Source organism: Protopterus annectens, chromosome 3.part1, assembly GCF_019279795.1.
Source record: "Protopterus annectens isolate FY-2018-M chromosome 3.part1, PAN1.0, whole genome shotgun sequence".
Classification (NCBI taxonomy): Eukaryota; Metazoa; Chordata; order Ceratodontiformes; family Protopteridae; genus Protopterus; species Protopterus annectens.
In genome coordinates this window covers 1,862,073,295-1,862,099,709 of record NC_056732.1, presented here as the reverse complement: position 1 = coordinate 1,862,099,709, position 26,415 = coordinate 1,862,073,295, and the positions used below count along the sequence as shown (strand labels likewise).

General features: G+C 40.1%; 1 protein-coding gene across 1 annotated transcript in view; it reads right to left on the bottom strand.

Moving 5' to 3' along the window:
* LOC122798776 (zinc finger protein 610-like) overlaps positions 1-9,897 on the bottom strand; it is a 334,745-nt gene extending 324,848 nt beyond the window's left edge. Inside the window, exon 1 of the mRNA XM_044067888.1 lies at positions 9,760-9,897. Within this exon, the coding sequence (XP_043923823.1) occupies positions 9,760-9,771 (12 nt within the window). The 5' untranslated portion in view covers positions 9,772-9,897. The remainder of the gene's footprint in view (positions 1-9,759) is intronic.
* Between the last annotated feature and the right edge of the window lie 16,518 nt (positions 9,898-26,415).

Genomic DNA, 26,415 nt, shown 5'->3' with positions numbered 1-26,415 from the left:
TACACTTTTATCTGCTTTTTCATATAGTACTGTATTTAATTTATTTGTGTTTCTCACTGAATATTAACTCAGCTGAAGTTGCGGCTGTCTCTCTACAGAATACTTGGTAGAATTTCTGTGTAGCCATTGATAGCAGTGGGGGTAGTTTCACGTCATCACTGATATTCTGTCCTGCCTTATATAAGTGGTACATTTTGAGTTATCTCTGCTTAATATTCTGAGCTTTGGCCAGCTAAGATCTACCTGAAATAAACTGGACGTACAAGTGAATTTAAGTACACTTTTATCTGCTCTTTTTCATATAGTACTGTATTTAATGTATTTATTTGTGTTTCACACTGAATATTCACTCAACTGAAATTGTGGCTGTCTCTCTCTGCAGTTAGTTCTCCCCCACCCTCTCTGTTCTTGTTTTGGTGTTAATGTTGGTGGCTTTGAAACTGCCCGCCCCTCTTGTAAGTTTGTATTTGGATACCCCTTCTGGGCCCATCTCATTTGCTCACTCAACTGAGTGCAGTGAGATCATATTCTGATTTCAGGCACTCCTAAAAGAAGCATTTGGGAAGGACAACCCTTGTAGCCTCTTAATCCTGCTCTGTTCCCTCCCTCAAAAAAAATAAAATAAAATAAATTATATATATATATTTTATTCAGCTGCTCTTACTATAACTGCCTTAGTTGCTGTTCTGCGTGCTGTTATCTGTTCAGTCGCTCTTACTCTGCACTTATTAATGCTTGTTAGTACCTTCTAATTTACTGCCTTCTGCACTTGTTTTTTAGTCATTTGTTAATTTAATTGCATTTATTTGGACTGTTTTTGCCATAGTGTTGCTACACACTTGGGTGTGCTGGCCTGCACTGCAATTTGAATTGTATTTAATGCTGTTTTAGCTGCTTTTCTGTAAAAAAAAAAAAAAAAAAAAAAAATTCTAAGCTTGTTGTATCCAGGACTGCTGGTAAGCTTCTGAGCCCCCCAAGCCCTTCTGTGTTGGAGAGAAGCCTTCTAGCTTATCAGTGGGAGTGGTAAGCACTAGGTAACCTATCTACCACAGGTGGAGTGGTTTCTGGCCCAGAAATTATAGTTTATTGGCCGTTTGGGAAGCTTTTCCATCTCTTTCAACCTTCTGATTTAAAAGCCTGTGTTTGCACTTGTTTCAGCCTTTCCTGTTACTAGTCTAGTCCAGGTACAGATTTGCTGTATCTAGGATTCTTTGTAAGCTTCTGAGCTCCCCAAGCCTTTCAGTGATGGAGGGACACCTTCTAGCTTATCAGTGGGAGTGTTAAGCATCAGGTAGTCTATCTACCACAAGAGGAGTGGTTCCTGGCCCAGAAATTGTAGCTATTGGCTGTTTGAACAGTTTTTTTCCATCTCTTTCAACTTTCTGGGTTGAAAGCCGCACTTGTGCTCGTTTCCCACCTTTCCTGTAACTAGCCTTGTCCAGATACAGAGTTGCTGTATCCAGGACTGTTTGCAAGCTTCTGAGCCCTTTCTGTGCTGGAGCTCTAGCTTTCTAGCTTGTCAGTGGAGTGGTAAAGGTAGGGGTAGTCTGTCTACCTCGAGAGGAGTGGTTCTTGGTCCAGAAATTGTAGTTTATTGACCATTTCGACAGTTTGTCTGTCTCTTTCAACTTTCTGGTTTAAAGGACCACATCTGCGCTTGCTTACTGTCTTTCCTGTAACTAACCTACTGGGTAGCACTAGAAAGCCTTAAACTGATACAAGCCTTCTAGCTTAGAATGGAGACTTTGTGGAGTGATTAAGTATCAGTTTTCTGTACTTTCTTGCTGTACTTAACTGTTTTCCGCCTAAACGCAGATTTTCCAGCATTTATTGTGAATTAAAAGCTTGTTTTTTCACATGTTGTACTTATTTGACTGCCTGCACTTAAAAAGTCATTTTTGTTTAAATAATTTGTTTAACTGTTGTAGGCTACACACTAAAGTGGGATAGCCTTTTCTGATAGTTTGTAGTCGTTTAAAGCTGTTTTAAGTGTATTTTGTACTGTTTTTGCCTTATCTTTAAAAAAAACACAAAATAAAAATTCCTTCCTTCCCACCTTTCTAAGCTAGTATAGCCCAGTTTTCAGGCTAGTGCTAAATTCAGGGCTGTGATACTAGTTTCTGAGTTGCCCATACCTTACTTGGATAGAAGGAAGTTTCTCTGTTGACCTGTGAGAGAGGGGAGCTTTGAGCAGCCTATCTGTCCCTGGAGGAGTGGTTCCAGCCCAGAAGTTAGTATTTATTTGCCATTTTAGGCTAATTTCTATCTTTTTCATTTCTCTACTATAAAAACCGCATTTGCGTGGTTTTGCTCCCCGGGTAGTGTTGGTTGGCTACAGTGAAATTATTCCTGGCTCCACTAAGTATCCTCTTCAGTTTTTCCCTTGAAACTAGTCTAACATTCAATCTAAGCACTTAAAAAGCATCCTGCAGCCCAGCACTTGCTCAGATATAATAGCAAGCACTAATATACCCTGACACTTGATTGCCCAACAGGGTAAGGCTCTTTATTCACACCTCACCGACTAAGCAGCTCACCCTACTATTCAGGCATGACCAAAGGGCAATGTCAGGTGTACTATCCAGTCCAGCTGGTGAATCTGGGTATCCTGAGGCAATGTTACAACTGCCTCATGTACACAGACAACCCTCTCCTCCAACCACAAAACACTAACATATGCAAGAGATGCAATTATACAGTCAAACTGGAAGCTAAGCTGTCCTCACCCAAGACTGGAACAGACCGTAAAGAGGAGAAGGTTAACACTTGCACCATACCTCCAGCCACACACAGAGCTACTAAAACAGCACTGGCAAAGAATACACATAAATACACAAAATCATACTCGGAGGCTCTAAATAAAAACCTGCAAAAGCATCAGAGACCTCCAGATCAGATACCCAAACAACCTGCACCTCCCGTCACAAACCAGACAACACATAAAACAAAAAAATCAGTGTGCCACACAATCACAGCCCTTAACGCGAAATAACATACCTAACACACTAGTAATAGGTGACTCTATAGTCAGGCACACTGACGTCCCACTCACTAGGATGGACAAGGAGAAGGTTACTGTTAGTTACCTGTCGGGAGCCAGAATCCGCCACATAACACAAGCACTCAGGTCACTCCAGAACAAGCACAAATATGACTCTGTCATTGTTCATGTTGGTGTGAATGACCTGAGACGTACCTCCCTGGACTACATGAAAAGAGACATGGAAGAGCTCTCTGATCATGTAGCCCAGGCTGGTATGACCCTGACCCTGAGGAGCATCCTGCCCTCACCAAGAATGATACCTCAGTATAAAGAAAAAATGATCAATTTCAACAACTGGCTAAGCTTCTGGTATTATTCAAAGGGGATCCAATGTCTGTCAACCTGGGATGACAAGCTTGACAAGCCGCGTTGCAAGAGATGGCTTGCACCTATCACCCCTAGGCTTTCAAATACTGGCCAAGGCTCTTGCTGCCCCCATAGAGCCTTTTTAGGCAAGGCTCAAAAGTCAAACCCACCTCCACAAACAGAGCAATTAACAAAAAACTGAGGGTTATGCTACTCAATGCCAGGAGTTTAAATCTCAAAATGCACGCACTTGAAGCAATCCTCAGTATGGAGAACATCGACATCTGTGCAGTAACTGAGACCTGGTTCAAGTCTCCAGAGAGCATCCCAGCACTACCAGGCTAAAACACATATCACACGTTTCGGCCACAGAACACGGACAGAAACACAAAAGAAGGGGGTGTATCCATATTCATCAAAGATACCTACATCTCCAGGTTAGTGGCGCAGCAAGATACCTCTGAGATCATCCATGTGCAACTAACATCGGGCAAATCTGCAATGTAAATTGTGGCCTGCTACAGATCACCCGCCATGACCCAGGACCACCACTCCATCTTTCTGGAGACACTGGAAAACATAAAGGTCCTACCCTACCTGGGTAAACTACTAGAGAACAAACTCCCAGGCCCAGCGCTTCCTGGAATTCATCAACTCAAACTCCCTGGATCAGCTGGTAAACTCCCCTACCAGAAGTGAAAACATATTGGACCTGGTCATCAACAACATGGGCGACAGGTGTTCCACACCAGAGGTCAACCCGTCACTGGTTAGATCAGACCATAAACTAACCACTCTGGATGTCCACACCTCACCACCAGCCCCAACTAAGGAAACCACAGTAAAAAACTTTCCTAAAGCAAACTTCACCTTATGTAAGACAGAGGTGGTAAGTTTCACAGCCCCCACGCTAAAGGATAATGCAGAAACCTTTACAAATGCAGTCTATGAGCACCTACAAGGATGCATGGATCATGCCATCCCTAGCAAAACCAAGACTCACTCCTCTAAGAGAAGGACCCCTGCCATAAACAGGCTATACAATAGAAGGAGGAAACTAGTTCAGAAAAAAAGTAAATTCCAAGAAGGAAAGAAATCCCTGATCAGTATCAGTAAGAAACTAAGGTCCCTCATAAAATTATCCAAGGCTAACTTCGAAAGGAAAAATAGCCAAGGATTCAAAAGATAACCACAAAGCCTTCTTTAGCCATGTTAAGAATCGAAGTGGCAACTCGCAGTTATGCACTGAACTAGTGCAAAATAGCACAAAATATACTGAACCTACTGATATTGCCAACATCCTGGCAGATAGATTCAGTACAAACTTCACCCCCCTCTCACCACCAAAAGGGCCCACAACAATACTGGAAAAGTGTAGTCTCCCAGAAATCACAGATGCGCAGGTGAAAACAGCCCTTTCAAAAGCCAAAAACACAGCGTCAATGGGGCCAGATGGTGTCCTAGGCTGCATCTTGCATGAACTACAGAACAAACTAACCCCCCCACCTAAACATGCTGTTCAACCTCAGCCTCTCCACAGGCTACGTGCCCATAGAATGGTGCACAGCAACGGTTATTCCTCTCCACAAAGGGGCCACAAATGACACTGGTAACTATCGTCCCATAAACCTGACTAGCTTGGTCTGCAAGGCTATGGAACGCATCATCATGGAACTCATTAACAAAGACATTGGGAACCTCCAAACACTTGACCCGACCCAGTTCGGCTTTATTAAGGGCAGATCATGCCTACTAAACCTGGTTGACTTCTTCGAGACAGTCACTAAGGCCATAGATGAGGGAAAGGTGGTTCACACAGCCTACCTTGACCTCGCCAAGACTTTTGACACCATTCCCCACTCAGGTATTGCAGGAAAAACTCGCCAGCCTGAACATAAACCCCTACGTCATGAGATGGGTTGCCAACTGGTTTACAGACAGAACTCACATGGTAAGAATAGCGGGCTCCAGGTCCGACTCTAAACCAGTCACAAGTGGTGCCCCGCAAGGCTCGGTCCTGGGACCCCTACTTTTCGGCATATACTTCTCAGAAGTACAGCCAAACACAGCAGGACTATGTCTAACCAAGTTTGCCACTGACTGCAAACTGGGAGCCATAGTTGACTCTCTGGATGACACGGACATTCTCCAAAAGGGCCTTACTGAGACAGACACCTGGTGTTAAAGTCATGGCCTCAAGCTAAATGCCAAAAAATGCATAGTCATCCTGTTTGGGAAAAACAAAACACCCACAAATTACCACATAGATGGCAGCCCCCTTAATACAGAAGAGATAATAAGAGATCTGGGGACCCAGGTAGATAGTAATCTCTCCTTTGATAATCATATTGCCAAAGTAGTTAGGAAATCGTTCTATGTGGCCCATCTAATTACTAAAGGGTTCACATCTAGAAATAAAAAGGTTATACTGCCCTTCTACTCATCACTGGTTTTATATATATATATATATATATATATATATATATATATATATATATATATATATAGATATATATATATATATATATTTATTATATATGACATACACACACATGTATTATATATATATATATATATATATATATATATATATTTATCTGTATGTATGTGTATATGGGTTCCCTTTTTAATTTCGAAATACTGAAATCATGAATTTCAGTATTTCGAAATTAAAATACCGAAGCCCTGAAATACCGGTAAAGCAGAAGCGTGAAATTCAAAATTCCGAAGTACGGAGATTTTGAATTAGTGCTCCTGGTGTTGTGGTGTGTGAATGGTAAAATGTGAGTTTGGGTAGTGATGTGTTTATGTGTGCTGTATCTGTAGTGTAGCATCGGGATTTTGAATTTCGCAGTTTAGGGTTTTAGTGTTTGGTGTCTTCGGCTATGTAATTTCAAAATACTGAAATTCGGGACTTCAGTATTTCGAAATTACATAGTGAATCTAAATTACATAGTGAATCTATATATATATATATATATATATATATATATATATATATATACATATATGACATACACACACACACATATATATATATATATATATATATATATATATATATATATATATATATAAATAAATATATATATTTATACACACACACACACACACATAACATACACACATATAACATACACACACACACACACACACACATATAACACACACATACATATATAACACACACACATATAACACACACATACATATATAACACACACACATATAACACACACATACACACATATATAACACACACACATAAAACACACACATACACACATATATAACACACACACACACAACACACGCACACACACATATAACACACGCACATATATAACACACGCACACAACACACACATTTTATATATATAAAAAACACACATATATATATATATATATATATATATATATATTTATTTTATATTTTATTTTATTTTATTTTATTTTACATTTGTTAACCGGGCTAGTCCAGCTGGACACATATCCATTTTCAGCAGAGGCCCGGGGAGAAAAGCTCCTCGATAGTACAAAACAGTGTATGACAGTAATCAAATAAAAACAGTAAATAAATTCACAGTTTAAGGAACAGAAGTATATATATAGCTATATATGCAGACTTATATATATATATAGTTACACACAGAGATAGTCCAAATTAGTTGAAAGACAGGTTCAGCTACTGGATTCCAGTATGCAGGTAGATTATGCAGACATTAAGATTTAGAAATTTTGTGAGAAGACAAGAGTTGTTAGTCTGGGTTAAGACAGGTGCATAGCCAATGTGTTTTAAGGTAGGATTTAAGCCTGATTTTGAATTGTGTAAGTGATGGTAGAGAGGTTAGGTCGTTGGGAAGAGAGTTCCAGGTTTTACCAACGGTGTTAGAAAATAGAGAGTCCCCTGCCTTGTTGTTGGCTATGTGTGTTAGTACTAGCATTTTAGTAGCTGAGCGCAGGGTATTAAGGTTACTGTAGGGAGTGATACACACACATGCATAGTTTACCTTTATTTGATTGTTCGCTGTTTGTACATCTGTAAGGTTGAAAGTATGGCAGCAAAAAACTGTAAACTGGAAAACAATGTGTCCGAATGGCTAATAAGCAAATGTACTGTGCCATTCAAACACATGGACAAATGTCGAAAATGGTTTTCTCTCAAAAATAATTTTCCACATTTGTCCTTGGAAGTGTTTCATAATTCACTTTGAGTCGCGCAAATGTATAATCGCACATACCATTCACAACAAAATGAAGGTAAACCACATACATATGCATGCATGCACACATACACCAACCTCCATTAATATGACAATGCAATGTCCCTGAATGTAAATGTAAACTACTTTTCTTACTATTTTGTATTTTACTCTCTCCTCTTCTTACTGTTACCAAATGGCCTGACATACCTAAAAAGGTATATAAGTGAGTGTATCTCTACCTGTTAACGAATGGTGTATACAGGGAGAGATATTAAAATGTCTGATACTGAATATATCAGTACTTACATCAAATTCCCCAAATACTACAGTGTGTAAACCATCCAGTCAAGGAGTTTTGTCCACATTTATTGCACCATCTAGAACCGCAGTGTTCTACATTCATCCATCTTTGTTAGCGCAGCTTCCCACCCCCCACACACACATAGCCATGAAAGCTGCCAGAATAACAAGTCTCACAATGCTCCAGCCTTTGGTGGGTTCAGCATTTCACATCACCAGTTTCACTGTCCTGCGTTTCCTCATCATCTTTGACTGCATCATTCAGGAGCACAAGAAGGTTCTGGTCTTCCGAGTTTAGCAGCAATAAAAGGTTTAAACTGTTTTTTTTTTTTTTTTTAACAATTATGCAGAGGTCAGTACCATTTTCTCATGGGATCTTGGGTCTTCAATATAGTTCTCTGCTGGCAAGCTTTCTATGAGGAGTCTGTAAATGCCCTGTGTCTACAACCCAGTTTCCTCCCACAACCCCAAAACATTCCACAGGTGAAACAGAGTTTCTCTATATTGTTCAGTGGTATAAATGCTGTGTGAAAGTAAGTTGAGTGTGTCCATCCTATGGGGGTGCTTATGCCCCATTCAGGATTATTTATTCTGCAAGCAAGTAATTAGAAAATGAATGAAAGAACAAGCATATGTTTTATATGGACTCTCTGACAAATACTACAGCTTAACAATATCCAAATAACTGTTTACACATTTACACCTGCCAGAGTCCTCCTGAAACAAATATACAAAATGGGAAGAGGATTCTTTTCTGATGAGTTAAATTTCTGCTTCGATAACCTTAACGTTTTATTTTTCTTTAAACTTTTTTTGTTAATTTTTATATAACATGACAGTATCATACAGTCTAGCAAAATCTATCTTCATCAGCTGCTAAGTACATCAACAACATCTCTATATAACCAGGAGGCAGATCTCTGAAGCATCACAGTTAAAGTAATTTAAGGTTACTCCAACACCTTGAAGCTGACTACAAAGTTTCACCTGATGGACTTGTATTACTTCTGTTACAACTCTTAATATAATGATCACGTGTGTGTGTGTGTGTCTCTGTGTGTGTGTGTGTGTGTGTGTGTGTGTGTGTGTGTGTAGGTGCCATTAACCAAAACTCTGGTCTGCACTCCATAGGTGCCAAAACTTGTGCTTGACATGATACAGTCAGAATGCCTTATAATGTGGTGAATGTCATGATTTATTTAATCGGATACATTTTGTTGCAGCAAAAATATATATATTTATAAACAAGCTAGGTAACTAAAAATGTTTCATACAAAATATTACTGAAGCAAAAACATCTATTACTATAAGGGAAACAGCAAACTTCATTTTGTGTGTGTGTGTGTGTGTGTGTGTGCACCTTTCTGCATTCCTGCTTTAAAGCAATCATTCAGAGAAAATTAGTTTCCACTGAAGCTTTAAATGCATTACACGTCTGTTTCCACTGAACCTCTCAGTGTACTATGTCGCTTCTCCCCACCAACACAAACTGCTATAATTTTCTGATACATCTACTAACGCACAATTAAAACAGAGTCTTGGTAGGGATCACTCAAGAAAGCAAACTGACAGCATTACAATTAGGAAATATGAAAAGAAACACAGGTTGCCATCAATGAGTGCTGTTGCACAAAATGCAAGCATGCATGAACATTTTATCAGTAAGTTAAGATTTGTGATCTTGTGCTATTTTTCTACAAAAAAAAAAAAAAAAATGGAACATTAATCTCCCTGAACATAAACATTTCTTCTGCTGCTCCCTGTAGAATGCAAATCTTTATTATAGCTTTATCCCAACCCAGCAGCACAAACTACACCATTCACAAACACACGGCCTGCTGCCTCATATCTGAACAACAAAGGTTAGCTGCTACAGAAAGATTTTCTAATTGTCTCAGATCTTACCTCCAGCTTCATGATGAATCACACTGTTCATGAAATCAAGAAACTGCTGACTGTAAGGTTTATCAGATGACTGATAATCACAAAAAAGAAAAAAAAATCTGAAGTAATTCCGTGTTCAACAGCTAAAGTTGTCTCAACTTTTTCAAGCAAATACTTCCTGTGTGTCTGAGAAATGTATCCCTACACAAAGCTTTCAAGCTGATTAATATTAATGAGCTAATGCTGTGAGAAAATAACATAAAGGAGGAGTTTGCATAAATATTTAATGAGAAAGGCTGGCACATCCACTTTTAACTTTTACTATACAAAACTGTGAACAAAGCAATGCAGTGCAGGTTCTGCACATTTCCACTTTCCTTCTTTCTGCTTCTGTGTGTTATTTATAAAGAGTGTAACACATGGTCCTGTGTTTGATCCTGAACACCTCAAACTGCAAACACTCACAACAAAAAGACGGTACTAGCCTTCTTCTGAGTTCAGATTTAACAATGCAAAGAAAGGAATAACCCTGAGCTTTGTTATTGTCATGCATAAACAGTCACTTTTCAGGCGCCCTACCTAATTACATTCAGTCTGACTGGGTACAACAACGTTGTACAGTAGATCCAGAAAGAAAAGGGACTCTTTGTCAGTCTGCAAACTGCATGATGAAACATAAATAAATAAGTGTTAAAGCCCCACACAGTGCAGTTTGTCTAGTCACCGCTGATCACAGAATTGCAAACTTTTCAAGACAGAGAAGGAGAAAAGCACTGCTTGGCTGGATAAATTTGTTAATTCCCTGCCTTCTGGATAAGTTGAATATCCTACTTAACCAATACAATAATAATAATAATAATAATCACAATAAAAATACTTCGTCATTATCTGCCTTGATACTTAATGCTTGTATCTTCAAATCATGATCTCTTTTTCTCATATTTCTCATATGATTTTTTTAAAGATAAGTACTCTGCAAATTCCCTTAGAGATGGCTCTGTCTTATTTCTTTCTGCCTTCCTCCTACGTGTGTACATATTAAACCCTCATAGTATTTCTTTTTAAGGCATTCTTTTTGCTGCTGTCTTCTGAAATGCTTCCATGATGTCCACATCCTGCTGAAAGCTAGGTCTCCAGACTATCGCGCAGTACTACATGTAGGGCCTTACCCCCCTATCCATACAGACAATAACTTCTTGGTACCTACTGCTGAATACTAGGTCTCCAGAGTATCACGCAGTACTACAGGTAGGGCCTTACCACCTATTTATAGAGAGACAATAACTTCTTGGTACCTACCGCTGAACGCTATGTCTCAAGAGTATCACACCATACTACCATTAGGGCCTTACCACCTATTTATACAGAGAGACAATAACTTCTTGGTACCTTGTCAGAAGAAAAAATTCAAACGAGTCACATCTGCCTCAGGCGATGAATTTTCCTTTATTAGCAGTTAACCAGATTATACAGCATGTTGGCCAAGATGTCCAGTCTGGACTGATCTGATCTCCTCTGATCTGATCAACTTGTTTACTGACATCAACTTTTATACTGCAAGCAAAACAACTTTTTGTTACATTTCTGACCATTGACAGTTGGCTATGAAAAACATATAGGATAAACATGTTTATCACAAATTACCTCAAACCAACAGCTAGTACAGAATGTTCAAGAAGTACAGAATATTCAATTCAACAACGGTAGCTCAAATTTTCCAGGACACACAGCCTGCCCCAGTAAATTAACTCTTACTCGGCCGTGCGTCCTTATCCCAGGCTTCACTGAGCTATAACCAAATCTCTTTATTCTGAAATGCAGAAAACAGATATCATTCAGGTTCATAAGCAATGCTACATTTTGTTCACAGATGAGGCCCATCTTTGATAGGCATATCCCAACAAATAACATGTTCACTTTGCAAGAACAGGAAAAAGACAAATAACAGTATGTTTTTAAAACTTTTTCTCTTAACATTTCCCCCCTGAAAACACTTTTATTTGTCTTTTATTTCAGCAATATATGGTAAAACTAAGTTTTTCTTTGCATACATTACTTCATTGGCAAGACAAATTTTTAAACTTCAAAAACATTTGCAAAGAGTCACATTTCAATGTATTCACTTTCACCAGTCTGTTGCAATTGCTGGTACATTGTCTTCGTAACAGCAGTATCAACCAATCTTTGTAGAAGACCTCTGATACAGGGTATACAACAACAACCACATACCACCACGATAGCCACAGCGACTCCAACGGACACCAGGAAACTACTGATGAGATTACTCCATTTTCCAAACCACGCTTGTAGAAAACCTGTAAAGGGATTATTTACCCCAGAGTTCTCTGCCAATTCTTCGGATAACACCTCCAAACCTTTCAAAGCTCGAGTGATACTTCCATCAGGCGCAGTGTTGTTTGGAATATATGTACAACAGAAAGTCCCAAACATCTTGCAAACTCCTCCTTCTTTGGCCAGGAGCATATCCAATGCAATTTGATTCTGCCAGGCCACCTGAGAAGTGGCCTCCACTTGTTCAGCAATTCCTTTCAATGCATCTTTGGTATAGTTCACAAAATGCTGCTGGTTATAGTAAATGTAGTTGATCCAGTCCACATTCTTATTAGGTTGAATCCAGACAAAGATGGATGTAAAACCAGCTGCTATTTGGATTATTGCTTTGTATTCATCAGTTACGCCTCTTGGTATGCCAATGCTATCGATGTAGACACCGTTATCGAAAGATTGCTTCGGTGCCTCTCTTTTTCTCCTACTCAACCACTTCGGCTTTATTTCAAGTTCTCTTATGAAATTGCTTGCTGGAACTGGGAAAATGTAGAATGGCAGAATTAACTTTACAAGTGCACAAGTTCCCTTCCAGGGAATTGTAAGCCTTGATCTGAGTTTGTTGTTTCCACATAACCACCATACGTCTGCTAAACTATGAGTTTGGTTCTCCAGAAATAGATTCCCATTGCCATTCACAGTAACATTGCAATAGTTCTGTCCCATATTGCCATAATTTTTCCCTGTGCCATCTCTGGAAATGTGCATATACGAACCTGGATAGGAAATCGCTGCAGGCGGTTTCTCAACTTTGCTTATGACGGAAAAGCTGAGTTTCATCTTTGCATTTATCTTCAGTTTTGTTGAAGAATAATTTCAACAGACACGTTAGGTTACCTTCATCTTGCATCAATGGAACTGTTGCTAATTGCTGTTTACCTTCAGCACAAGAAATACAGTTCTCATGATGTGCTTCTCGGGTACTATATCTAACCCAAGATAACCATTCATTATGGTGTATGAATCCCGTCTCGAGTAACAATTGTTCTTCTTTTGTGAAGGCAAAATCTGCTTTATTTGTAGCATTCTTAAGGCTTTGTACTTTAAGTTGGAGGGTCCCCAAAGGATCAGTTCTAGTTGGAAGAGACACTCCGATTCCATAAACTCCTGAATCACTTTCTTGTGGTGACACAATGGTTATAGTAACTACTCCGGTACCTTGGAAATGTGCAATTTTTATTCTTTGTTGCCTGCTTTTATCTTTCTTTGGTATCACTGCACCACTTGTTTCCCATCCATTCACATCTGTTGACCACCAAACACTTGACCAGGATGTACAGTCTCTAATGCACAAGTATTTTGCACGAGTCAAGAAATTATTATTGTTCCATTTAGAACAGTCCAAAATTCCTTCACAAAGTTTCACCTTAAACACAGTAGTAACACCTGTTTGCACTTGCAGCACCACCATTCCTTTTTCTCTTGCAACTGTTCCTTCTCGTATGGACATATTTACTTTCGCCACCAAAATCATCATCATGTGACAGTTCAAGTACCAGTTGAACATGGCCATCCTCCCTAAGGACTACCTCGCGCCATTGGTTTCTTCACTGGGTTTGAGACGAACTAACCCCTATTGGGCTAATCCCCCTTTGTAGCCAGACTTTGCGCTCAGAGGTCCAGTGGAGTTTGACCAATATCAATGGCAGAAGGAAGAGCCTTGAGTTTTTTACAGTGGGTGATATGAATCCACGAAGTCCTCTCAGTGATCTTTACAGCCATAGGTGTTGAGATAAGTACTTGGTATGGGCCCTCCCACCTGGGGGATGACCAATTCTTTCTCTTCACAATTCAGATTCACACCCAGTCCCCGGCTGCCACACTTAACAAGATTTCATTTCTGGAATCTGCAAATGAGTCATTGGTTACAAGAGATTTGACATTTAGCAGCTTTTTCATATAATCCGCTAGATCCTCACCCCCCTCACGTTCCGCTGGCAACAATCCTTGCCACTGCGGGGCGTAATATGGTCTCCCAAACAAAAGTTCAAATGGTGTAAGTCCTTTGTAGGAAGGTGAGATTCACATGTACAGGAGTGCCAACGGAAAGCATGCAGTCCATGACCTATGTGTTTCTGCCATTAGTTTGCGGAGCTTACTCTTCAAGACACCATTGTGTCTTTCCACCAGTCCAGCTGATTGGGGATGGTAAGCACAATGATTTTTGAGATCAATTTGAAACACTTGACCCAATTTCTGAACAATCTGGTTAACAAAATGAGACCCATTATCACTGTAAATGCGTCTTGGTAGGCCAAATCGGGGAATTATTTCTGTAGTCAAAAGCTTTGCTACTGTTTGTGCATTCGGATGCTTCACTGGAAAAGCTTCTACCCATTTAGAAAAAGCATCAGTAATGACCAAACAGAACCTTTTTCCTTCTGAGGGTGTCAATTCAATAAAGTCCATACAGAGTGTATGGAATGGATACGGAGGGGTAGGGAATGCCAGCTGAGACTTTTTAACTCCCCCCCTGAGCATGATACTTTGCACATAATAAACAAGAAAAACAGAATTGCTTTGCATAAGTTGAAAACCCTTTACACCAAAACACCTTAGACACTATTTGAATCATCATCTGTACTCCTACATGGGCAGGTCCATGGCTAACCAATGCTGCATACCTAAAAAGGTTTAAGGGTAATACCATTTTGCCATCTGATGCCCTATACAACCCACTCTGTTGAGTGATACCATATTTTACCCAACAACATTTTTCCTTCTGTGTCGTCAATGTTTGCATTACTTTTAGTGTTTCTAAGTCTAAGAGGTGTCCGGGCTCCAAATCATTATCATGTAAAAGCAAATCATTTTCTTGAGCTGCCTTTTTTTGCAGCCATATCAGCAAGGGCATTTCCCCTGGAGACAGGATCTTTGTTGTTGGTATGTGCGGAACATTTACATATCGCTATCTGAAGTGGTAGTTGCACTGCATCTAACAACTATAAAATTAAATCTCTGTGATTTATTGGTTTGCCTGTCACAGTAACCATTCCCCTATTCTTCCATAGTTGAGCGAAAACATGTACAGTGGAGAAAGCATATTGACTATCTGTATAAATTGTCACTTTTGTACCCTCCCCTAAGGTACAAGCTCAAGTCAAAGCCACCAACTCAGCTGCCTGTGCAGAATAAATGTTTGACAATCCTTTTGCCTCCAAAACTTCAGTTTCTGTGGTGACAGCATACCCTACTAGTGTTTTTCCTACAGTGTCTTTCTTTGCTGATCCGTCTACAAACAAAACGAGATCAGAATCTATCAAAGGAATATCCGTTAAATCTGGTCGGGGAAGTACTTTGTCATGAATGCTCTCTAAACAAACGTGTGGAGTACCTTCTTCTGGAGTCGGCAAAAGTGTCGCCGGATTAAGAGTAGTACATCTTTCTATGCTCATACGAGGCTGTGTCAGCAGCACTGTCATACATGACAAATGTCGACTAGGAGATAAAAAGGTTATCTTATCTTGCAAAAGTATGGTAGCTACTGAATGTGGAACCCGCAATTGTAATGGGTGAAACAAAACTAATGATGCTGAGGCCTGTACTGCCATGGCGGCTGCCACTACAGCTTGAACACAATGCGGCAATGCCCTTGCAACAGGATCTAATCTGGAGGAATAAAAAGCTATCGGTCTCTGTTTATCCCCATGTACTTGTACCAGAACCAAAGTCATATATCATCCCTTACAATCAACCATTTGTACAAATGGCTTAGAATAATTCGGAAAACCCAAAACAGAGGATCCTGCTATCAATTGCTTAATTCTATTAAATGCCTGTATTGCCGTATTTGTCCACTGTATATTATTCTTAGCCGCCATGGAAGAGTCATAGATTAGGGTGGTCAATGGCCCTACTTCCTCAGCATAGTTAGGGATCCAACTTCTACAAAAATTAGTCACACCTAAAAAGGACATCATCTCCTGCTTAGTCGTAGGCATAGGTGCCTCAAGAATTGCTTGTTTTCTTTTGTTCTCCAATTGTCTACCTGCCTGCGAGACTAAATAACCAAGTACTTTACTTGTGCTTTCCACAATTGTAACTTCTCTTTATTTACTTTATGTCCTTGCTCAGCTAAAAAACTAAGAAGGGCAAGGGTATCCCTTTTACAACCTTCCTGCGTGGGTGAGGCCAACAAAATATCATCTACATACAACAGGACCTGGCTAAATATCATCTACATACAACAGAACCTGGCTAAATATCATCTACATACAACAGAACCTGGCTAAATATCATCTACATACAACAGAACCTGGCTAAATATCATCTACATACAACAGAACCTGGCTAAATATCATCTACATACAACAGAACCTGGCTAAATATCATCTACATACAACAGGACCTGGCTAAATATCATCTACATACAACAGAACCTGGCTAAATATCATCTACATACAACAGAACCTGGCTAAATATCATCTACATACAACAGAACCTGGCTAAATATCATCTACATACAACAGAACCTGGCTAAATATCATCTACATACAACAGGACCTGGCTAAATATCATCTACATACAACAGAACCTGGCTAAATATCATCTACATACAACAGGACCTGGCTAAATATCATCTACATACAACAGAACCTGGCTAAATATCATCTACATACAACAGAACCTGGCTAAATATCATCTACATACAACAGAACCTGGCTAAATATCATCTACATACAACAGAACCTGGCTAAATATCATCTACATACAACAGGACCTGGCTAAATATCATCTACATACAACAGAACCTGGCTAAATATCATCTACATACAACAGAACCTGGCTAAATATCATCTACATACAACAGAACCTGGCTAAATATCATCTACATACAACAGGACCTGGCTAAATATCATCTACATACAACAGAACCTGGCTAAATATCATCTACATACAACAGAACCTGGCTTCCCTCTGGGGGAACAAACTGAGCTAAATTCGCAGCCATTTCTTGTGTGAATATTGTCGGACTCTCACAATAGCCCTGTGGCAATCTGGTGTAGGTGTATCTTTTACCTTAGAAAGTGAATACAAACCAAAATCTACTCTCCTTATGTAGTGGTATGGAGAAAAAGGCATTGCTTATATCTATAACAGAAAAATATCTGTGCTGAGGTAGTAAATCATTAAGTAATGTATAGGGGTCAGGGACCACCGGTGCTCTTGGGATCATAGCTGAATTAACTGCTTGTAAATCCTGAACCAACCTCCATGACCCATCCAGTTTCTTTACAGGAAACAACGGAGTATTGCAGGGCGAATCTGGACATTCAACAAGAATTCCTACCTGTTTTAGCTGCTCAATAACTGGCTTAATTCCTTCCTCTGCTTGTTTACTTAGCGGGTATTGGTGTTTACGAGGTCTACAACCTGACTTTGGAGTTATACAAACTTCACCTGCTGTTTTCATCAGTCCTACATCCCCTTTACCTTTTGACCATAAATCTACAGGTAAGGCACTTAACGCAATATCTTCCTCTTGAGTTAGGAGGATTTGTCATGCCATTTCTGTTTTGTCATCCCTGAGGTGCACACTTGGTTGTGCCCAAGTCACTAATTTAATCTTTGTACCTGGATCTGTTGATCCTTCAACTGACTTTCGGACATTGTGTCCCAATTTGTTACCTTTTTCGCCAAATCTACCCAATGTGTCCCCACCGCTTTAGTAATTGAAATATGTGGGCTATAACCTGAGCGATATAAAGAACTCATTTCCTTGGTCAAAGTACAGGTCACTACTGTATTACCTTGCTTATCCCAAAACATATCATTCAAAATTATCTTTGCACATTTGTGCCTAAAGAATTCTTTTTCAAATTCTTTATCCGGACCAGGGGCCTGTCTGTAGTGCATAGTACAATGTAAGTGCGCCGCAACCTGCGGTGACCCGCTCCTAGATTTACTTAAAGCTAGGTTGATCAAATCTGTATCAACCCTCCCCGGCCCATTTGAAATCAAGTCCTGGCTATACCAGTAAAACAAGTCTTGTACTCCTTGTACCACCAAGCCATCCGCTAACCTATTCGCCTCAATGCCTTTAGGTGTGGGAATTGCCGCTATTCCAAACAAATGCATCAAATCTCTTCCCAGCAAATTAACTGGACAAACTTTTGATATAATTACCCTACACCTAACAGTTTGGTTTGTTTGCGGATCTGTGAATAATATGTGACAGTGGTTCCTTATAGATTTTCCCGTTTGCCGCTTTCACAAGGACAAACTCATCTGTTTTGCAGTTCGGGGGTATTACTGCTGGACCCAAAAGTGTACGCGATGCACCTGAATCACATAAAAACTCCACTTTCTGTCCCTCAACCAAAAACTCTATCATGGGTTTTTGATCCAGATGCATAGCAATACCCAAATGTGCCAGGTTTATGACTTCACAGTCACAATCCCGCCCTTCCTTAATTTTCTGGGTGTCCTGACATTCATCGCAGAGAGTGTCTGCCTCATCATCATCACAATCATTCTCGCTTTCTTCTTCTCTACAATAATCACAATAATGAATTTGGCCTTCCTTTACTATCATATAGTCATGTGGAGCCCTTGTTAAGCTGTGGGGATGTTGCCACTCTTCGCAGTCAGCAGCAAAGTGCCCACGTCTACCGCATTTAAAACATTCTCCACGTTTTAACCTCCCCTCATATTCCTCTGAATGTCCACCCTGTTTATATGACGTGTCCCATTTTGGGCCCCCACGTCTTTGTATGCCACCACGGCACCCTTGCCCCCTTTGGTCCTGTACCAAAAATATACCACCATCATCCCCTACTGCTTCATAGATTCATAGATTAGTACTAGGCTAACTGCCCTTGTGAGCCATTTTAAGCCTAGCCAATTATCCCCTGTGAGATTCAAACCCTGTACCTTGTGTTTGTAAAGCAAACACCTTAACCATTAGGCCATCCTCCCAACCCCTAACACTTGTATTTTCTTTTTCTTTTTTAAATTGAAATGTCGCTCAGCATGCCGTGCATATTCAAACAAAGGTTGCAGTCTACGTGTTCTGTGATCAACCATATGCTTAGTTATAAAACAATTTATCGGAGCCTTACAACCTTTAAGAAAAGCGTTTTTCAATTGCTGCTCGTACGGACTATCAGTAGTCTGATCCTGCGGAATCATCATTCCACAATGGTTATTGAACACTTCTGTCAATCTTACAATATAGTGATCTACAGATTCATCATCATTTTGGATGCACTGATTTATTACTGTCCAATCTGCTCTTGGACGCCACTTATCAGAAATTCTCTTCAACAGATCAGTGACTCGCGTGTCTAACACCTCAGAATTATGCTTTAATGTAGTGCCGTCATCTGCCTTACATGTCCAAGTACCACAAACTAAGTGCCAATCTGGACCCATGATTTGTCGCACTACTTGTTCTACTTCTAAACCATTTAGATGATAACTTAAACGCATACCAACTATGTCCTCAGAAAACTTTTGAAAATTAACCTTGGGATGAGGAATACCATCCGTAGCTCGTTTTATATCCTCTCTAGCCCAGGTATGATAAACTAAAATAGTTGGCTCTTGTCCAACATCCCCTGCTTGTGGGTTTGCAACTTGTATTAAGGGAAGGGCTTCTGAGTGGTCAGAAAGTTCAATGGCCCGATGTCCTTGCCCTACTGGTCCCGACCTTAACTGCATAGGTTGGTCTACCTGTTGCAAAGCAACCTTGGGTACTACGGGAATTTGCGGGTAAATTGGAGGGGTCACAACATTTCCTTGAGCAGCCAATAACCCACCCTGCTGTACAGATCCCACATCTTCAGACTGATATTGAGGAGGTTCCGCTGGTACAGCAGCAGCAATTTCCCCATACGGTGGGGCAGTTGACTGCCTTTGTACCGCACAAACTGTATGCTCATCCTCCTTATCTAAAAATAAAGCTACTTTTCCACTTGGCACCAGTGTTCCCTTTTGATTTATTTTTCCTGGCACTGTTTTTCTTTTATAGCTCGTTTATTTGCCTCTTCTAACCATTTTTGTGCTTGGGAAATCCCAATTGTCTTTGTTTTTAGTTCTAGTTCCCACATCTCTTTTCAAATCTCTAACCAATTTTGCACAGGCATTCTTATTCAGTGTACCATCAAAATCATATCTCGACTTCCACTTTTTCAAAAATTTAACATTATTTTTGTTTAAACCTTTCATATACTTAGCATCAACATTTAAACAGGCATCACTGTCACACTTGCAGCAACTCGAACCCATGTTTCCCCTAGATTTCTTATTTTACCTTTCCCTTTTTTTTTTTTTTTCTTCAGGTATTTAGGACTGTATCAAAATTATTTTACAGGGCTTATTATAAAATGGGACTATCTTAACGGGTGACCCTAACAAAATAATCCTACCCATCCTTAACTAAAAATAAAACCTTGTCGACAAGATTAAATTAAATTAAAAGAAATTTATTTTTCATCCTACCTGAACCAGATGAGACTCCATTTCCCCTTTTCGTTCAGAAACCGTCCCTCAGATAGGGATCAGAGAGTGGCCAGCCTCCTTTCAACGACAAATCAGTCGGAGGGCTTTCAGTCGAGTGAATCTTAAGATGAGAAACCCTCAACTGCACAGGTTTTTTGGTCTCTCTGTCAGTTTGATCCATATCTTCGTAGAGGTTTCCGGTCAGAAGGACCAAAATGTCAGAAGAAAAAATTCAAATGAGTCACATCTGCTTCAGACGATGAATTTTCCTTTATTAGCAGTTAACCAGATTATACAGCATGTTGGCCAAGATGTCCGGTCTGGACTGATCTGATCTCCTCTGATCTGATCAACTTGTTTACTGACATCAACTTTTATACTGCAAGCAAAACAACTTTTTGTTACATTTCTGACCGTTGACAGTTGGCTATGAAAAACATATAGGAAAAACATGTTTATCACAAATTACCTCAAACCACAGCTAGTACAGAATGTTCAGGAAGTACAAAATATTCAATTCAACAACGGTAGCTCAAATTTTCCAGGACACACAGCCTGCCCCAGTAAATTAACTCTTACTCGGCCGTGCGTCCTTATCCCACGCTTCACTGAGCTATAACCAAATCTCTTTATTCTGAAATACAGAAAACAGATATCATTCAGGTTCATAAGCAATGCCACATTTTGTTCACAGATGAGGCCCATCTTTGATAGGCATATCCCAACAAATAACATGTTCACTTTGCAAGAACAGGAAAAAGACAAATAACAGTATGTTTTTAAAACTTTTTCTCTTAACATACCTACTGCTGAATGCTAGGTCTCCAGAGTATTACGCGGTAGTACAGGTAGGGCCTTACCAGGTCTATATTAGATAGTTCCGTAACTCTGAACACCTAATGGTCGAACCATTAAGTTCAAAGTTACAGAACTTCGACTATACAAAAAAAAATACACAACGTACAAAACAATAACTTGTTGTAAGCAGGGGGTAAGCCCCCCTGCACCTCCTACACCCCCCATTACTTAAATATACCAACTCTGAGATCACACCACATTGAAGTGAATGGAAACCTCCGCTTCTGGAGATCTTGTAAAAGTTCGACTACGTGAATGGAACCTGGCCATACCACATATTTATTTATTTATTTTTATTTATTTATTTATTTATTTTTATTTTACATTTGTTAACCTGGTTAGTCAGGCTGAGCTTTTCGCTCATTTTCAGCAGAAACCCGGGGAGAAAAGCTCCTCAGGATTAGAAAACAATATATTAAATTTTAGTAACATGTTAGTAATAATCAGCTATAGGATCTTCCAAGCAGAGACCTGGAGAAAAAAAAACTCCTCAGACAATTCAGTTATACAGAGTATTACCAATTAGCTGACAAGTCTGTGAGTTGTTACAAACAAGGTTTTAAACAATTAGCAGAAGAAAATGTGACTAGTTACAATATTATTTAAGCTGCTTAGAGCAGAATGAGTTGATAGTCAGGCAGATGCTTATTTAAAGTGGGTCGGATCAAGTTGTGTAGGAGTTTGGAAACAAGAAAGGAAAGTAAGAATGGCTAGTAGGAGATGTAGGGGAGGTAGAGTATAGGAGGCAGACTAGACAGGTAGGTTGTTTTGAGACTGTAAGAATTAAGAGTGGTTGGAGACAGAGGAAGGGAAGAGGTAGAAGAGGTAGGGGAATAGTGTTAGACATACATTAAGAATGAGGTGGTGAAATAGGTGAAAGGATGGTGGTTTACAGGAGTGTTGGGAGTAATAAAGCCTGGGAGAGAGTTATTCGGGCAGTGTTAGTTAAGTATTTCTTGCTACGGATAAGGTGTCCAAGTTTCTGATGAGTTCTTTTTACCGAGTTAGTAATATGGAGATCAAACTTAAGCTGATCATCTATTGTAACACCTAGCAATTTAGTACTAGATTCAGCTGAGATGATAGTGTCGTTGCAGGATAAGATGGTAAATGTACTTTTGAGTGTGGTGATGTTTTTAGGGAGGAAGAGTAGGAGCTTAGTTTTTTTTAGATTAAGTATTAGTATGTTATCACTAAGCCAAGTCTCAATGGTGTGGAAGGATTGCCTGGGTAGTTGAGTGGAGGCCAGTTGGGTTGTCAGCAATGGTTGTAACAGTTGAGTCATCAGCATATTGCACAAGAGATGACTGGGTACAAGAGGAGTAGAGCAAGTTGGTGAAAATATTAGAGTAGTAGTCCAAGTATGGACCCTTGGGGGACTCCCATTTGTACAGTGAGAGGGGAGGATAGTGCAGAGAGCCACTTAACTGATTGCTGGTGGGTAGAGAGATAGCTGGAAACCCAGGAGATAGTAGGGGGAGAGAAATGTAAGTTAGTGAGTTTATCTAAGAGGAGTGGGTGAGAGACAGTGTCAAAGGCTTTAGAAAGGTCAAGGAATAGGCATGAGACAAGTTTATTGTTATCACGAGCTAGGGAGACTATGTTGATGAATGACATGAGTGCAGTAGTTGTACTATGCTTGGGATGGAAACCATGCTGTGTGCATGTGAGAAGGTTTTCCTGGTGAAGGTAATGCATTACCTGCTTGTGAATGCATTTCTCTAGGATTTTTGAGAGTGGAGAGAGTATGGCAATTGGTCTGAAGTTGGATATGCCTGAGGAGTTTCCCCCTTTGTGAATGGGTAGAGTAAAGAAATTCTTCCATACAGTGGGGAGATAGGATTCAGAAATGGATCGGTTGATTAAGATGGATACAGGATAGGCAAGAGGTTCCGAGGCAATATGTAGGAAGTAAGAGGGTAGCTTGTCAACAGATGGGGAGCAAGGTTTAAGTTTAGAGAGTAATAACTTTACATAGTTAGTTGATACTGCTTTTAGAGAGAATGAGTTAGGAGGGTTTGGAAGAGGTATAGAGTTTGTGGGGGTGCTAGTGTTGTTTCTGGGGGGGGACTTTATTATGGAGGTTATTGAGTTTATAAAATGATTGTTAAATTTGTTGGCTATGTCTTCAGGTGTTGCATTGGGACATGGGTTAGGAGTAGAAGGGTTTCCTGGATGAAGAGTCTGTTTAATAGAGCTCCAGAATTTCTTTGGGTCTGATTTAAGAGTAGAGGGAGGATTAGCATAGAAGTTTATTTTGTCATAAAGGATGATTTTTTTTTAATTTTATTTCTGAGTTCTTTATATTTCTGAAGAAGAGAAGGGGTCCTAGTTTTAGTCCACATTTTCCAGATCCTATCCCGGTCTTTCATGAGGGTTCTGGTAGATTTAGTGAGCCAGGGAGCAGCATTAGATTTGATTCTAATCATGCAAAGAGGAGCAAGGGAGTTAAGACTGTTTAGGAATGTAGTGTCGAAGGACTGGACAGCTTCATCTAAAGGAAGAGTGGTGAGGTAAGACCAGTTAATTTTGGGGAGTTGGTGAATAAAGGAATTAGGACAGACATGAGAAAGTGAGTGGGTGGTAATAAATGTGTTTGGTTTGATAAGGTGGGGAGTATGTCTGGTAACTGTTATAGGACAGTGGTCACTGAGAGCATTTGGAAGGGTTTGGGAGGTATGATAATTTTGAGGGTGGGAGACCAATATCCAGTCTAGAGGAGAGCTAGGTAGGTGAGATTTAGTAATGTAGGTTGGGGTTGTGATTAGCTGCTCAAACCCATGTAGGTTTATACAGGAAGTAGTGTTAGGAGCTTGTATTGTAAGTCAATCAATATTTACATCTCCCAGTATAATTATTTCATTGTGGATGGTATGTGAGAGGTGAGACAGGATGTCTTCAAGTATGTTAATGTTATCACCAGGGGGAATATAGATTGCTGCGACAGTTATGGTGTTGAAACTGTTAAGTTTGCAGATGGTCAGTAGGAGTTCAGCTGGTGAGGAGGAGGGTAAGTCTAGTGTGGGACTGATTTGGGAGAGACAATTGGAGTAGAGTATGGAGACTCTTCCTCCTTTTCTTTTAGATCGATCTAATCTAGGGATATTATAGCCAGGAGGGATGATTTCACTGTCCAGATGGTGTGGTTTTAACCATGTTTCAGTTAGGGTAACTATGTCAGGAGTATAGCTAGCTATCCAAGCATGGAGTTCATGAACTTTATTTACAATGCTCCTGACATTGATAGAGCAGAATTGTACTTGTTTATGTGGGATGGAGGGGTTGGCAGGTTTAGATACAGGGGGTTATTGTTCAGGGTAGTGTCTGTAGGGCCTGGGTTAGGATGAATGTCACCAGATAGAAATAGAGGTTTGTAATGGGGTTTTAATTTGAGTAAGTAGACTTTGTTTTTTTTTTGTTTGTTTTAAAGGGGAGGGGGGAGATATTTTTATTTTAGGATTGGGAGTGGTGGGGGGAAGGATGGAGGGACAAATTAGTAGATAGGGCTGTGGTGTAGTACTTGAGTTGAGTGGTGTTTGAGTGATGGAAATAGAGAGTAGGTAATTGTGGGTGATAGGAGGTGAGGTGACAGAGTATAAGGAGTAGAGAAGGTAAGAGTATGAAAAGCTGGCACCTACACTACACAAGTGGCAACAACAAGCTTACTGGAGTTAAACCTGGGGCTGCAGTCTATTTTTGGATGATTGCTGGTTCGAGTTTTCTTTGCTTTCTGCTGGAGTGAGAGGATTCCTTGCTCAAACAAGTTGGGGGGGGACCAAAAGCGATCAGGTCGCTTTCTATACAGAGAGACAATAACTTCTTGGTATCTACTGCTGAACACTAGTTCACCAGAGTATCACACAGTACTACAGGTAGGGCCATACCACTTGTTTATACAGAGAGACAATAACCTCTTGGTACCTACTGCTGAATGCTAGGTCTTCAGACTATCACACAGTACTAGAGGTGGGGCCTTACCGCCTATCTGTATAGAGAGACAATAACTTCTTGATACCTACTGCTGAATTCTAGGTCTCCAGACTATCACACAGTACTACAGGTAGGGCCTTACCACCTATCTATACAGAGAGGCAATAACTTCTTGGTACCTACTGCTGAATGCTAGGTCTCCAGACTATCTCACAGTACTACAGGTAGTGCCTTACCGCCTGTCTATACAGAGAGACAATAACCTCTTGGTACCTACTGCTGAATGCTAGGTCTCCAGACTATCACACAGTACTAGAGGTGGGGCCTTACCACCTATCTGTATAGAGAGACAATAACTTCTTGATACCTACTGCTGAATTCTAGGTCTCCAGACTATCACACAGTACTACAGGTAGGGCCTTACCACCTATCTATACAGAAAGACAATAACCTCTTGGTACCTACTGCTGAATGATAGGTCTCCAGACTATCACACAGTACTAGAGGTGGGGCCTTACCACCTATCTGTATAGAGAGACAATAACTTCTTGATACCTACTGCTGAATGCTAGGTCTCCAGACTATCACACAGTACTACAGGTAGGGCCTTACCACCTATCTATCCAGAAAGACAATAACGTCTTGGTACCTACTGCTGAATGCTAGGTCTCCAGAGTATCACATGGTACTACAAGTAGGGCCTTACCACCTGTCTATACAGAGAGACAATAACTTCTTAGTACCTAATGCTGAATGCTAAGTCTCCAGACTATCACAGAGTACTACAGGTAGGGCCTTACCACCTATATATGCAGAGACAAAAACTTCTTGATACCTACTGCTGAATGCTAGGTCGCCAGAGTTCCACACAGTACTACAGGTGGGGCCTTACCACCTATCCGTACAGAGAGATAATAACCTCTTGGTACCTACTGCTGAATGCTATGTTTACAGAATATCACACAGTACTACAGGTAGGGCCTTATCATCTGTCTGTACAGAGAGACAATAATTTCTTGGTACTTACTGCTGAATGCTAGGTCTCCAGACTATCTCACAGTACTACAGGTAGGGCCTTACCACCTGCCTATACAGAGAGAC